This window comes from Lissotriton vulgaris, chromosome 4_1, assembly GCF_964263255.1.
Source record: "Lissotriton vulgaris chromosome 4_1, aLisVul1.2, whole genome shotgun sequence".
NCBI lineage: Eukaryota > Metazoa > Chordata > Amphibia > Caudata > Salamandridae > Lissotriton > Lissotriton vulgaris.
The window spans coordinates 1,102,677,194-1,102,693,736 of NC_141691.1; the positions used below are offsets into that span (position 1 = coordinate 1,102,677,194).

At 41.8% G+C, this 16,543-nt stretch overlaps 1 protein-coding gene across 1 annotated transcript in view; it reads right to left on the bottom strand.

Moving 5' to 3' along the window:
- Window positions 1–747: 747 nt before the first annotated feature.
- The window catches only part of GABBR2 (gamma-aminobutyric acid type B receptor subunit 2), a 1,712,046-nt gene continuing 1,696,250 nt past the window's right edge, over window positions 748–16,543 (bottom strand). Inside the window, exons 18-19 of the mRNA XM_086967412.1 lie at window positions 11,321–11,438; window positions 748–4,768 (exon numbers count right to left, since the gene is read on the bottom strand). Coding sequence (XP_086823538.1) covers window positions 4,603–4,768; window positions 11,321–11,438 — 284 coding nt within the window. The 3' untranslated portion in view covers window positions 748–4,602. The remainder of the gene's footprint in view (window positions 4,769–11,320; window positions 11,439–16,543) is intronic.

Here is a 16,543-nt window from a genome sequence, read left to right on the forward strand (position 1 = left end):
TTGCTTGTCCATCAGATCTCGGGTTGCAACCTTAGGTCCAACTCCCTAGCTCTATTGTAGATCCCACGTATTCGTCTCTTTCGTACCGGTGGCAGAGCATTTTCCTATGTCGCCCACAAATACTGGAATCGGCTCCCCTTACCCTTGCGAAAATGTACCTCCTGTCTGACTTTAAGGAAGTTCCTGAAAACTTTTTTGTTCTAAACCACATCTGTCTTCTTCGTTCCACCTCCTGTCCTCACGGTTTTTGCTAGGTGAAGCGCCGAGATGCCCCCGGGTGATTCGAGCACTATATAAAAACCCCTAACATAACATAACATACACTTCCCTACCCCAAACCCTAATAATACCCTCACCACCCAATACCCTTACCTACCCCTAAATATAACTTACCGCTTTATACCCCTACCCACCCCTAAAACCTAAAAAAACCTTACCCACCATAAACCCTAAAAATAGTCTTACCACTACATTAGCATGTTTTTATAGACTATGAATATTTTCAAAAGAATAGCACCATCTGCATATGAAGACGCTATTATCAGGATAAAACAAACAAAACATGCTCATATTTCTGGAATTATTATTATGCCTAGTGTAAAAATAAAATCTGATAATGTTAAATGGTGGTTGTCACTGTTCAAAATTGTAGATTATTTGAGCACGCCTCCCTCTTGCTCTGTTTTAAAAGCTGTTACTAACTGATTTCCTTGTCTACAGGACATTTTAGACATCAAACTACAACAATTCATTTTTGCATGTTTTATTCATAAAAACAGATTTGCAACGATTTATTAAAAATGTATATCATGCAGTATAAGGGTACAAGAAATGTATCATTTACAGTTTATCCTGGCCGTTCCAGTCTAGTTTAAAGCATTTGTGCACTAACATCATTGGAAAATTCCATTTGGGCACTGCCTCGTCATGAATTTACAGTACATGATTGCTGCGGTATAAAAGAACAGAAATATCTATTGCCACTTTATTGTGGGTCTTGTTGTTTGCCAAAAAATAAACAAACAAAAACCTTATGGGAAAACTATATATTTGTGTCAGAGAACGTACTGCATGGTTTAAACCTAATAAACTGCACAATGTCAGTATTTACGATTAGATACAGACACACACACTCACCTCCAACAGTCCAATACTTTTGATTTTGTTCCTGCTAGGGTAGAGTAATATTTCTACAACGTCTGTTTTTTTGTTTACATTATCTACAATATTATACTTTTTCCCCCTTTTGTTTTAAAGTGACGTCCATTAAAGTAACCCCGGTCCCGATTAAACGAACAGAGCACGGAAATACTGGAAAACACACATAAAGTGACAAATTGATCTTTGAGTGATTTAACAGAGCAAATGTTTAGAGGCTAGCTGTGTTTTATACCTAAAAGGCTCATCTAAAAAACTACCTCCATCATCGTATATCCATGTAAAGTCACATATGTATATATAAGATACATATATATACATATAAAAATATAGTATAACATTTAGATGTTTTGACATTAAAGGTTGGTTCCACAATTGTACAGTATATTGGCTCTTGCAAGCAAACGATATTTAAACATGTTTCTAAAGCCTGCATTGGCTAATGGTAATGTCCTCAGTTAATGAACACAATGCTGGTTTACACCATAACGAGGTTGTTTCCTCATAGTGTGATGTGTTTCGTCACAGGTCAAACATAAGGAGATGGAAGGATATGGAGGTCATATTAAGGAGGCAAAGGGATCAATGTGGGATGGCTTTGGGTTCACTTTTAGTCAGATTTAGAGGCACACAAGTGATCAGAATGATTGGGGATAGTGAGAAAGACTCAGACCCAGATCAACAAACAGTTTGCGTCACTTTTTGAGCAAAACGTTTTTCATTTTAATTTACTTACCAGCCCTAAATTTGTTTTGTGCTGGAAAGATGCCTGAAAGTAATGCAGAGCAGTGCAAAGCACTGATTTGTGTTACTCTGTGCCAGGGGACATTCCATGAGTGATAAATAGGCGTAACCATGCATTAACCCAAGGTTGACGCAAAACCCTGTCTACTAGCAATAGTAGGCAGGGTTTTGAGCCACTTTGAAGCAGGTGTTAAGAAGGGGAAATGCTTTTAATTCTCCCAAAATATGTGTGTTGTACTGTAAAACACACATCTGAAATGAGAAACGTTTTATAGTTTGTCTAGGCATAGTATTTTGCAATGGAAAGGCACATGCAGACACCTTTGCACTATGGTGCAAAGTTGCGTGCATAGCTCTCAGCTGTCTAATTGTGCTCCAGCTCTAGGGAGAGAGCAGAAGAATGCTGTATTTTTGTTTAGCTTTCATGCTCTCACTCACGCAATGCAACGCAGCAACTTTGGGTGCAGCCCTGCGTTGTGTGAAGGTTTTGTTAATCTGTGCCTCATGTCACCACAGGTGTTTTAGTTTTGGCTTAGTGGCACTTTAGCACCACTTTAAGGATAGTGGTATTAAATGAGTGGATCTTGAAGTAGGAAGGGCCTCCACCACAGGAGCTTTGTTGAGCCTATACCATGATATACATTAGTGTAAGAATGAGACACGGGCCCTCTTCTTTAGATTTCTGGCTGAAAATACTTCTTCCTTGTGAATAATTGTGGTGCTGTACATTTACAAAGTTCCAAAGTACTTTCACGCTTGCCACATTTTGGCGAACAGCGAGCACGTTTTACACTTGTTTCTGGACATTTAATTGACAAAAGTTCTTTTAAGTTCTGTGCCTACCTTCAAAGAGTGGAAAAGTCTTGAATTTGGTGCCGCTACGCACTCCCGAACCTCTTATAAGATACACTCAAAATCATACTTGCCACTGTCAATGAACTCTACCTTTTAGAGTGCACGCTGTTAGTTGCAGAATTGTCCAATTTATTTTTGGAGATAGAATTTTTAAGAATGCAGTGACTGTTGTGTGAGTAAATTAAGGGAGCTAGGTTAAGGTTTAGATGTCCTAATACACATTTTTCCAGTTCACTTCTCAAAAAGTACCAGAATTTGAACTTCAAGTACCCTCTGCTTGTAGATGCTTTGCCCATTCAGTAAGGAGCTCAGGGGCAGTCATTATGCATGTGTATGCTTCCAAAGGCAGGATCAACTAATACCGACAAGAGGAAGCCCTGCAAATAAAGACATACCCGGGGGACCCGTGCAAAAGATGACGCTTAAGAATGATTCAGAAGCTGAAGCTGTTAAACACACGGAAGCACGAAAAATGATGTCTCACAATTCCATATCGTTTTACGGGATTGAAAATTCCAAATACTTCATAGTTTTTCCTTTGCCATACTGAGAATGCATGCTCTGCAGCAGTTTCACAAGATTGGTCTCGCCGATCCAGTCGGCATTTCACGCACAGGGCTGATTGATTGCCTTTTCTATTAAAATGCCTTTGAAATCACTTTGGTTAGAACAGCCCTAGTTTTATGTCCGGTATAAACAGCCAGTGCTTATTAACTGAACCGTCCAATGACTGTGTATAAAATGAACCACCTCTCAATATGGATCTACGTTTTTTAATACAGAATACTCTATGAGCAAACCTGGCTTATTCAACACCAACTTTCACACACAGGTGCAAGGCAAAGGTGTACAGTATTTGCAGCCCGTGGGGATGGATGGCTTCACTCAGGCAATCTTCAAGTGTAGCTCATATCCCTGTACTGACGGCGAAATGAGTTTATGTTCTGGCACTGTGTACAATAACTTAAACATAGAACATGTGAGAAAGAGTTCCATCCAGCGACATTGAGGCTTTTACCACCATCCTGCCCTTATCTCCTGAGTTCTCAGCCCTAGGACTTTAAATCGGTTTTATTATACCGCAGGATGTTTGTTATCGTTGTAAAAAATAGACAGATGCAGAAAGTCTGTCAAACTAAAGTCCCGGGTGGTCTGCATGGAAACCTGGCGTTCACCACGTGGCTCTGGAGTGCTGCTGCAAAACGCTCTGGCTCAAAAGCAATACATCTTTATTCGAGAACAGTGGCCACGTGTACAGTACTGTGCAAAGGAGGCCCTCCGTGTTACAATGCACTGGCTTTTTAAGGACATTTGTAACAGCCCGCCCCCTAGTGTTTCCACCCTGCGTTCTTGGTTAATCACAGTAGTATGCTTCCATCAGACTACCGCACCACTCTGTAAACTTCAAATCACATTTCCTTACATATTTTGCATCCACAATTCTTTTTTTCATACTTATATAAAATACAGTGTCCAGTTCCATGTCCCTAGCAGCCTTATAGGTCAGTGCCTTGCTAGTGATACTTCCGGCTTTTATTTTGCAAAATTCGGAATACCTTTTGCCTTATTTTGTTGCTTTTAAAAATTCGGGAAGAAATATTGTCACTAGGTTGTCTGTGCGAAGAATCAAACTTCAAAAATAAGGCTCAAGGTCTTACTCCATGCATCGCGCTGTCTCTTTCTCGGTGTCTGCGTGAGTTACACTGGACCTCCCACGATGATGGCCTTGTCATTCAGTTCCTCAGTGGTAAGAGCAATTATGTGTGTGGCAGAGTTCGGAATCGTGTGCAGTTCGCTCATCAAGTACTTCCGTTAGTAGTCCGCGAAGCGCTAGTCTTCCATTTTCTACAGGCCTGACACCATGACCCGAAAAGATGGCTGCACGTGTCTGTGCCGAGGGCTGGCACTGGGGCTTACACATGGACTGGCACAGCTGGCATCTACTCCTCCTATGGATGGCAAGTAGGCATGGTGTAGGATTGGCAGCTGTAAAGAAAGCCGGCGCTGTATGCTGTGAAAAAAAGGAGAAAAAGCACATTAGCAGAGGAAACTAATTGCGTTGATTAATAATTGTGCTAGAATTTATCTACGAGACTGCAGTTTCAGGTAAAAAGCTCAGGAGGCCGGGGAAGAAATTGTGCAGCTAGTTGGAAGCTTATTTTACTATGAACGAAAAAGGCACGTTTTACCAACACACATTCCATTGTCGAAGGCGCCAAGAACAGACATTAATTCGGGAAACTAATGACATTTGCATTTGCCCATTTTCACACCTTAAGAACCAGGGGCCTCATTTATGTGGCCTTGCGTCAGTTTTGCGCTGCCGATGCGTCACTGTTTGTGACGCTTCGGCAGCGTAAAACATGCCTCCTGTTGCGCACTATTTACAAAGTTACGCATCTAAGCAGATGCGTCACTTTGTAAACCCCTGCGCTACATTAAACCTGCGTCAGGTATAATATATGCAGGGGGGGGGCGTTCCCCTGCATAAAGCCTCGTAGAAGTGACGCAGTGAAATCTATGAGATTTCACTGCGTCACTTCTAGGACGCCGTTGCGTCAAAATCTTGCACCTGCCTCACAGCAGGCGTAAGACTGACACAGGCCCTTTCACATGGGGCTTGCCACATGTGAAAGGGAGCATTGCAGGACTTGCGGCACTTTTGTGACACACTCCAGCAATGCGTCACTTTTGCGCTTACAGATGCGTCAGAAATACTGACGTATCTGTAACTCCTTGCGACATGATGCGTCATACATTAAATATGACGCATCATGTATGTCGCAAGGAGTGCGCACTGAGAAGTGACGCGTCACTGCTTTCACGCAGCGATGTCATTTCTCATAAATGAGGCCCCAGGGGCCTCATTTATGAAGACCTGGGAGCGTGGGGTAGGTGCTGAAGGCTTGTTACACGGACGACTAACTCCAAGAGACTGGAAGTCTAAATCCGATGTAAAGATCGCCAGATACTGTTGTTGCCTAGATTCTCTAACCATTAGGTAGATGACGCGCAACACAGGTATAGACATTGTACAACACTCACTTTAATTGTTTAAATAGTCACGGAACAATATATCCTAGAACAGATTTTACTAACGTAGACAGTAACTCCAAGAGAATATTTTTCTTGATATTCTGGGTCCTGAAGAATCGCCAGTCGCTAGACATAGGCGAGAAACATGTCGACCAACCAGAGCACATACTAAACCTAGACTCGATACAGGAAACATAATATTCCAACGAGTACCGGTTAGTTATTCGTTTTTAATTAGAGCAGGGGACCCCCACAATAAACCTGATCCTGGTACTCCTAGCCCTATTTTAAACTCACAGACCAAGACTATGTTATTCTGTCCCCACACCCCCACTTCATCATACAGCAGTTGGATAAAAGATCTCCGCCAAAGTGCCCCTCTTTGAGGTGTCGCCCACTGGGTATTGCACAGCCGACCCAACGAGGAGCAGCCCAGATGATGAAGCATGACACCTGCAAGGGTGTGTGAGGGCATTAACACTATGGATGCCCAACTGTAGGTCCCATTGAGATTCTACAACATCCTCACTTGCCGGCACGACTAGTACATTCCTTTTGTTCTGAGGAACAGCTCAGCTATTTTTGTATCACATAATTAAGGGTTCATCACATTCTGCGGGCGGGGGGGGGAGAACTACATTTATGTTACACCACTGATTTAATATACTTGTATCATCATATCATGCATACTTGAGTTAGCGTGCCTTATGTAGACTTGTCAGAGCATAATATGTACTTGTGCATAAAGAAAATTGTACTTCCCCTGCCCAAGATGTGTGCAGCTATGAGACGATATCGATTAAATACCACAGTGTAATCTCAAATGAAATACGTGGTCCCTGACAAAGCCTAATAATAATAGTTCTGTCATTATATTTTTATTTATCAAATATTTCCATTTATAAAATACATAGGACTGTCTCGTCTTACAGTTACTTCAGGTCGTTCAAGAAGGAAATTGCAGCATGCTGATGAGCTTGGGCTCACAGGGGTGGGGGGGGGGGGAGGGGTGTTGGACGGGGGAATGGAGTCCGAACAGACAGCTCCAATGACCCCTCTACTGTTGTGGTTTCTTTAAAAAAGCCAGTCTGAAACTTCGGTTTTCAAAGGTTTCCTGAACTGCAAGTGATGGGGTTCAGAGCTGAAGCGTAGGTTAAAGGTGATCAAGAATCTAGGGGCCTCATTTATGAGGACTTGTGTCAGTTTTGCGCTCCCGATGCGTAAATTTTTGTGACGCATCGGTGGCGTAAAACATGCCTCATGTTGCGCACTATTTACAAAGTGACGCGTGTAGCAGAGGCGTCACTTTGTAAACCCCTGCGCTACATTATACCTGTGTCAGGTATAATGTATGCAAGGGGGGCGTTCCTCCGCAAAAAGCCTTGTAGAAGTGACGCAGTGAAATCTATGAGATTTCACTGCTTCACCTCTAGGACGCCATTGCGTCACAATCTTGCGCCTGCCTCACAGCAGGCGTAAGACTGACGCAGGCCCTTCCAGAGGCATTGCTGGAGTTTGCTCACTTTTGTGACACACTCCAGCAATGCGGCACTTTTGCGCTTACAGATACCTCAGAAATACTGACGTATCTGTAACTTCTTGCGACATGATGCGTCATACATTAAATATGACGCATCAGGTATGTGGCAAAGAGGAGCCACTGAGGTGCCCTAAGGGCAGGTTGATGTGAAGGTTTAGGTACATTCCGGTTACCTGGTGATGAGGCCCTTGCAACCTATTGGGATGATCAGTGTTGATGATATTCACACAGCTGAGGTGTGCCAGGAAGAGGGGCCTCTTCAGTCCTACATTGAGCTCCAGTGTACACGAGGGAGGATCTTCTACAAAAGAGAGGGGTGCTATGTGCCCCTGTATTGAGTGAGATAGGTGTCGAAGAGAATGCACATTTGCCTTACTTTTGGTGAAGCGGCAGATGTGAGGGTTACCCTAAAGGCCAGAGAGAGGTTCGACTCTGCATCATTAGAATCTTGGCACTGGCACTATCCAGGCGCATGAAGCTCGCCAGCATCCCCTGGTACATATAGTCCAAGCGTGAAGTAATGTTGGTTACATCATCTGGATCCCTTTCCAACTGGAAGTGGATTTCTGTGTCATCAGCATAGATTTGGAAGTTCACCTGGTATTGATCGAGGAGCCTTAAGGGATGCCACAAGATGCAGGATGTGTGGGCAATTTAAATTATATGATCCTCACGTTTCGGCGGCTGTTGGTGAGACATGATCCGACTATTGCAGTGCAGCACTGGATATACTAACCACGAGTTCTAGCCTTTCCAGCAGTTGTATGATCGATAGTGTTATGGATGGTGAATAAGTTAAAGAGGTTAAGAACAGTCTTGTTTGCCCTCATATAATAAAGGTCGTAGCCCGTTCCTCCTGTTGTCAATGTAGGATTAAAAAATATAATGTTGGTAGTATCCAAAGGAGTTTGATATGTAGAAATAAGGTTATATGAAACATAATATCTTGTTAAAGGACATTAAACAAGACTTGCTTCTGATTATCCCAAACCCAGTATAATCTTTCCATTTTTTCCATCTTTCCCCTTTGTAAAGATCACTTTGGATCATGTAGTAAATCAATGTCTAGCAACATAATAATATGACTTTAGAAAATGTCATGCCCACTATAAAGGGACATTATTTATTTCCAATTATTCAGTTGGAAAAATGTATAATCGAGAGGGAACTATTTGTTTAGTCCAAAAGTACAACTTCTATCTTGTCCACACAATCCGTGCTTCTTGGTTCACTGGTGTTAATTACACATTATATGATGTAACATTATATTATATTAGTTTTTTCAAGAACGTGGAAAAAGAATATGAGTGGCACAGCTCTTACTCATTCAAATTTTAAAGTACATTTTATTTAATCTTTTACCAAAACATAACCTAGCAACCTTTATTACCAATTTTAGTTGTCAGGCTATTAGGTTTCTCGGAATAGTACATTGAATAAATGGATAAATGTACAGACCTGACCACTCACAAGGAATACGTGAAATAATAATAAGGGCAAAACACTGTACAGAATTGTTATACTGGACACTTTGAAAATACTGATAGCCAATATATTTTTATTATTTAGATGTATAAGGCATTAGGAATGCTGAGACATTTTAAAATATTCAATTCCGAGCTCTAACTCATTGTTCCATTCTATGATACTTAATATAACAAACATGTTAATGGAAGCATACTCCTTGAATCACGTTCTGTTATGTTCCGGGGTTAGTCCTATTTGGCAAAGCAGCCTATTTCTTACATTGTCCTATTTTTCACAATAACATTTTGTCTGTGACCTTTTGCATATATTTGCGTGCATTACAATGTTGGATTAGTTTCTCTGAAACTACAATGTGTAAACATCTAGCTTTGCACAACATTATCACGATGCCTTGAAAATCATGTACAAGGCTTCTTTACACTCTAGGTACAAATGTTGTTCTATCTTCATCCACGGGGTGCCAGAGCTACCTATATATCCATAACACAGCTAATCTTAACGTACATCACAAGGCTGCTTTCTATTATAAATAATGAGCATCCCGATAGATTGGCAGAGGAGGGACCTCAGCTGACACAGATGATCCCTGGATGCTGAGACTACACCACACAGCGATATGAAATCTCCTTGAGGGGTTGTCCAGTTCGTGAACAAGGCAGGCTCCTACATTCTTTTCCGCCAGGTAAATGGGTGATTGTCCCTTGGGGGAATCTTTGGCTTCACTCATACACAAACTGCAGGCACTAGAAGAGTAGTGTTTTGCATAGTAGGAGTACACCAGATTACTGCCTTGTTTAAATGCCTGCATATATGCACTGTCTTAGCACCTTGGTAGAACTGTATATACTATTTACACTTTCAGTGCTTGTAATCACTTTTGTCTGCTTCTGTCTACTGATTTTCACAGCACATGTATTCCATACAAGAATAACATTGGTTCAATAATATATTGAAAATGTCCTACTGTGTATTCTGCATAGTTCTCAGAGAACGAATAAGCATGAGTGACTAAGCAAAATGATCCTGATCTGTTTCCACGATCCCTGAGGGGTCAGGGTTGTCATGTTCAGTGGTTGCCAGAAACTATTGGCTCCCTGATAAGGATAGGGGTCTTATGGTGGCACTGTGAGCTAGCTGGTCTCTAGGCTCACATATCCTGCGGGATACCCGGAATCACTCTAGGCCCTTGCCCAAAGTTTCTGTTGTCCAACAAGCGATCAGGTCCTACGGATTAGTGGGAATTACATGACAGTTCAAAAGACATGTGAAAAGTGTTAGATCTGTTGTACATTAAGGGCCAAATAAGTAACATGTGCCTTTTGTTTGAAACAAACAAAAAACAAGGAAAATCAGGGAAAGTGTATTGAACATTTAAAGATATCAGTTGGAGACTGGGAATGCTTGTGTGTGCTGTCTGATGACCAGTTTTTGTTTTTTCTGTGCTTCCATTAGCAATAAACTCTAGGGGCCTGATTAACAAAGGGAAATGTAGGCCTGAAATCTAGCTTTACACCCGACGTCCAAGTTTAGACCTAGAGTCTAACTTTAGATCTGAAGTCTAGGTTTAGACTTCAGTTTTAAAGTTAGACTCCAGGTCTAAACTTTGACTTTAGGTCTTAGCTTAGACTATGGTCTAATTTTACCTTTGGGAATCAGGCCCTAGCTGTTCGGTCTGTGCATCGACAGGTAAAGTATATGCCTGTGCTAACTTTGTGTAGGAACCAAATATGAATTTCAATATTATTTTGTTTCCTTGCAGCGGATCTAAGAAGGAAATCTGTTTAACTATGTTTGCAGGGCATTACCTTTAAAAACTTTAGACCTCTCATTTAATTTCTTAACTTTGTTGAATGACTGCAGGGCATAGTGGGATGGGCAGTTGGACACTGAGAATTCAATCTTCTTCTTAACCCCTTCGATGCTGATGACAAGCTCAGCTCGTCATCAGCCACGGTGGTCGTGTGCTGATGACGAGCTGAGCTCGTCATGTAACATTGGTGCTTACATTTTTCAGCACAGGGGAAAAATAACTACAGCAGCCAAGGTGTTAAACAGCAAACTGAGGAATGCATTGAGCAGAGGGAATATATTAATACTTTATTATTTCGGGGTGACTATATTATAACAGATTGTGGGGCACATTTACAAGCTCCTATTGCCACCACAACATCACTTTTTCTGATGTTGTGGTGGCGATAGGGGCTTAGCCTTATTTACAAGGCAGCGATAAGCTACTTAACGTGGCTTCACGCTGCCTTGTAAATAAAGAACCCTTTCACGCTATACTATAGAACGCTATACACACTATAGAAGTTAATGTATTTCTGGGAAGGAGGCAAGCACCTAATGATCTGTTAAGTGCAATATAACAGATGTTTCACAAATGTTATTTATTAGTATGATATGTTACATGTACATTTGAACCATTTAGTGCTAGTTATTTCAACAGTATTTCACTGGATAGTGAAAACAGTAAACAACGCAAAACATGAAACTTACTGTTCGGGAGAGTTTATATCTTCTATAGAATCTTTCCTTGTTCTGGAAGGCTCTGTTGTGTTCCACTGTGCTGGTGGATTTTGATCAAGGTGGTTTTTTAAAACAGCCTGTTCCCCATCTGCATACAACAAACACACATTAAACATTAAAGGTGTTAGCAATATGCTAAAAAATAAGTCTCCACATCTACTACTGAAATAAAAGGGAAGCTCCTTTTTTTTAAAAACAGATCTTAATTGGTCATTTTATAAGTCACATTTAACCCCCCCCAGTGGACAGATTCTTAAAAAAAAGTAATTCATGTCGAATCAGTACAATGAACAAACATTTAAACGTGTATTTCTGTCATTCCCCAATAGAATGCACCTATGAAAAGAGAAAAAAAAAAGAAACACAAAATAAAAACTTGAAGAAGGGGTAGAAACACAAAGTATCCCCCATAAGCCCACCATCCCTACATCTTATACGAAGTAAAGAAAGAGTTCCTCTATCTCTCTTCGAGTGTACCCACCCAGCCCATGAGATGAGCCTTGACCTTGGACCCTTTCCTTCTGGCCCTATTCCTTTTTTTGCATATACTGCTGCATCAGAGTGATAAATAGGCATTAAACGAGCAACCCACTGTTGAACTGATGGTGGAGATGGATCCCACCATGCCGTAGCTACGCATTGCAGATGAGCCTCCATTGAGAAAAAAACACAAATGCCTATGCCTGGCTAAACAATGACTCATTACTAGCCCCCAGTAATATAAGTTGCGGGTTGAGTGCTATGCTTATGCACAATCTTCCCTCAAAAAACTCTGATGCCTCCTATCAGACTATTTAATGCCAGGGAAGTTGCAAACATATGTATCAAATCGCCCAGTTCTCTTCAGCACTATTGCAGGGACTTTCTCATTTTTTGTTTTGTTACTGTTCTCTTTGTTCTCATTCTGCAGTTCTACAACTTTTGTCCCATGGAGAGCACCAAGACATTTGGCTTCACCGGTGAGGACTTTGCAAAGTTATTAGGACAGATGTCCACAGGTACCAAGCCCTTCACTTTGTCCAAAGGCCTAAACGACAACTGGTTTAAACTCTTGAACCTTAAGGACAAAGCAAAGAGAACTGAATCTTATGCCAACTTCATGTTGGAATACCTTAAAGCAGGAATTATTCCAATAGGTTTAAGAGGCATAAATATACCAGGTTTATTCACTGAGATCAGAAAATTCCTGGAGAAGTGGGCTCTTATTTCTAACCACTGCTCACGTGACTGGATGACACTGATCATCGAAACAGCTAGGTAAATCGTGACCACACTTAACACAGAAATAGAAGAACTTGAAGATAAACTTAAGCAAAACAAGCCTCTGGATGAGGCCAAAAGGAAAATAGAAGAGGTTAATTCAGAATTAGACTCGTTCAGCGACTAACAAAGAAAAAAACTGAAAAACTAAGAAAAGACATAAGATTCTTTTCCCAAGAGCGAGTATATCCATTTCTGACAGAAAATTACTATACAGAAATCAAAGAGGGTACCTCTCAACCAGACCAGCAAACGTGGACCTGTCGGAAGATACTTACTTTCCCCAACACCACGAACTCTGATGGGGAAGGTCCATCTAACCACAGTAATCCGTACAACAACAAGAGAGGGCAATACGGCAGACCCAATACCAGTAACCATTTTGTAGGGAACCGGAGGGGCAATTTTCATCCTAGATACCGGAACCAACAGAGGGATCACTTTGTGGATCTGGAACAACCTCATCAGTAAATACAAACGAGGAGACAGCAATACTGGTGAACCAGAACAGCATACCTATTTTTTATCTTTTCTCTGAAAATGTTGACTCCAATACTGAAAAACAACTTACCAAAGGGCTTTCCTTTGTTCACTCTACTGGCCTCTCGAAGTTCGAACTCCACAGAGGCCTATTTGGATTCTGTAGTAGAGTTAAATAAAAAAAATATTTCTCAACAGAAGTTTCAACAAGGAGAATGAGGTATCTGGCCTTAAACCTCCCTCCTCCTTTATTCCCAGTCTGGACCTTTTGGGACGGAGGTAGACATTTTTGAAAAGGCTGTCCTCACGAAGATCCACACAGTTACCAAATGCATTTCTCCACCGCCTCCCAATTTAACCAAATCGGAAAATATGGCTCTCCTTAAACTCAACGATAAACCAAATGTGACATCAAACCCTGCAATAAAGGGGGCAGTATAGTAATGTTTGATACGCCAACATGCAAAAACAAAATTAAGGCAATGCTAGATGTGCGGGAGCACTACAGTAGAGTTAGAGGAGACCTTGAAACTAGAATCAAGATCAGAATATTTGACATCAGCAGAAGAGCGGAATCGGAAGGCATATTCTGCAAAAAAGAGTTTGAATTTCTTACTCCATTGGTCACCCATATTCCTGTCATATATGGGGTTCCTATAATCCATATGAATACCCTGGACCTGCCCCTTCCCCCTTGTGTCCACTATAGGTGCCGCCACAGAACCCCTATCTCAATATCTAGACATCTTCCTCAAGCCCTTGGTGAGCCAAATACCCTCATACATCTGAGACACTGGCCATCTTATCTCCAAAATAGAGGGCATCCCATTAAACAATCAGAGAGAAATATTGGTCACCATGGACATCGAGGTCTTGTATACCAATGTGCCCCAACGACGGGCATTTGAAGTCATCCACGATTGTCTCGTTGCTTCTGGTGTTGAAAAAAATCGCAATTTCCTAACTCAATGTCTGGAAATTGTTCTTCATGAAAATTTCTTCGAATTCGATGGCAATCTATATACAAAGTCAGAGCAGGCAGAAGATCCTTTTCTCACATTGCAGCCAAGACCTGGAACGAGCTACCGGCAGACATCAGACGCGCCCCCTCCCTGAACACCTTCAGGAAGACCCTCAAGACCTGGCTCTTTGGCTAAACAGATTTGCGGACCCCCTCCCCCCCACCCCCCAGCACCTTGAGACCCTTAAGGGTGAGTAGTGTGCTTACAATTCCCTGACTGATTGATTGATTGAAGCTATACAAACAGATTAAGAGAGTTAGCATGGGGGTGGCCTGTGCTCCCAGTGTAGCCAACTTGTACATGGGCAATTTTGAAAGGCAGTTAATTCATACTGAAATCGCACCTTTCTTTGAAAATAAACCATCTTGTTATTGCTTCATTGACAATATCTTCCTCGTGTGGCATGGCGAAGAGGATGATCTAGATCAATTTTTGGAGTGGATCAATCTGTGTGACAACAATCTTAAATTCGCCCCTAACAAAAGCAGAGAAAGAGTTGAATTCCTAGATATCTGGATTGAACATGAAAATAAACATATTTCCGTGTCTCTCTATACTAAACCAACTGCAAAAAACACGACTCCTTTACAGTAGCTTTCATCCGCGCTGTCAAAAGGATGACATTCCCTTTAGCCAATTTTTGCGTCTTCACAGGAACTGAAAGAACATCCATGAGTTCATTAGGCTTGCTGCGACTCTTAAACGCAAGTTTGTATCTCGCGGATACCCAAAGTGACTTATTTGCTATTCCTTTAAAAGGGTTAAGTATTACAACAGGGAAGTCATGTCTGAGCCCAAGAGGAACACTACTGAAGAGAAGTTGGTCTGTGTTACTCGACACTCTAACCTAGATAAAAAAAAAAAATCAGACAATCATATATTCACAGTGGCATCTCTTGAACATCAGGGATGATGTTCCCAAATTACCCAAACCCACATTTGCCTTTGAAGGAATACAAACCTGTGTAACCTTTTAGTTGCAGCCAAACCCTAAACGGAGGACTCATTCTGCCAGAAATCCATTACAGGCTCCCACCCTATCAAGGGCAACCACAGGTGTGGCACGTGCCACGCATGCGAAAATGCGATCACATCGGACCACATCAGCATTGGACACGAAAGCATTGAGCTTCAGAACATGACCAATTGCAGGACCTCCAGCGTGGTGTATTGTGTTCTCTGCCAAGTTGACCTCTGTTATGTGGGCGAAACCGGAAAAGAAATAAGAATGCTCATTGGAGAACACAAGTCCAATATCTGCACCAAAAAAAAACGCTGCTCCCCAGTTCCAACACTGGCGTGATCTAGGACACACAGACAGGGACCTCAGATGGACTATACTGGAGAAAATTACATCTGCTAGAGGACATGACCATACCAAACTTCGCAAAAAAATATAATTTTTCCGGATGTTTCTTCTCAATACCCAACTTAGAGGACTCAACAAAACTACTCTCAGGGAGCAAGCCATCTAAACGCCCTCTGATTTTTGTGCCCGACTGGTTCCCTCTTTTTTATTTACACATACTTCGCTCTGTCATTGCTGTATCTACTCCTCCATCTTTGCTTCTACTCCTCTATTTAATTTCGGGCTCTATAGGTTCCTTTTGTGTGCGACATCTATTTATACTGTGCTCCAGGATCTCTGGCACTGCTCTTCAATTCTTGGTCCTTTGGTATTAACCTATTTTCTATTCTGTGCTCATGTGAACATATCGTACCCCTGTGGGTTCTCTCTGAGATATTCCTTTTGACTTTAGTAGCAAATTTCTGTGGCCACCTATCTTGAATTTGTGGCTTTTCTTTCATTTATTTTTATTATTTTACTGTACCTTTTTATATTTAGTGTTATTGTTGGGTTGTTTGTATTCCGCCCAGTAGCCCTTATTTTAGATTTGCATTACTGACTCTTAAGGCTTCTCCACTTTGATTGGAGTAATCTTCTTCCGAGGTTGTGGTGTTTCATCGCTTAGCCTTCCGGCCACGTGATTTGTGGCCTTAAAATGAAGGCGGAGAGTTTTTCAACATGGCAATCAGATTCGTCCTATTCTGTGTAGTACCCTCAGCGTTCCAGCTTTTTCATGTTCCCAGCTGACGCAGTGCGGGGATGGGCTTATAATCTTGTGCTTCAGAGCCCAGACCCGTACCCCTGGTAGGTTCCTGGTGGACCTGTGTTTTTGGACATCCTTCTCGGAGTTCTACAGTCATTTTCCTTCCCCCCGCCAGATTCTCCTCGCTTTCCGTCTTCCTGAAGTCTTCTGGGGCCTCATCTTGTGCCAGCCCTTTAAAGAAGGGGCTGCGGCCCCAGGATTGTCTTGTTGCAGGCTGCCGCAGGGCCCAGCTGGTGAGTATGTCGAAGGGTTTTCATTTTATTGGCCTCCATCACTTTAGTCCTAGGGGTCTCTTCCCTACCGGGCTTCATCATTTGCCT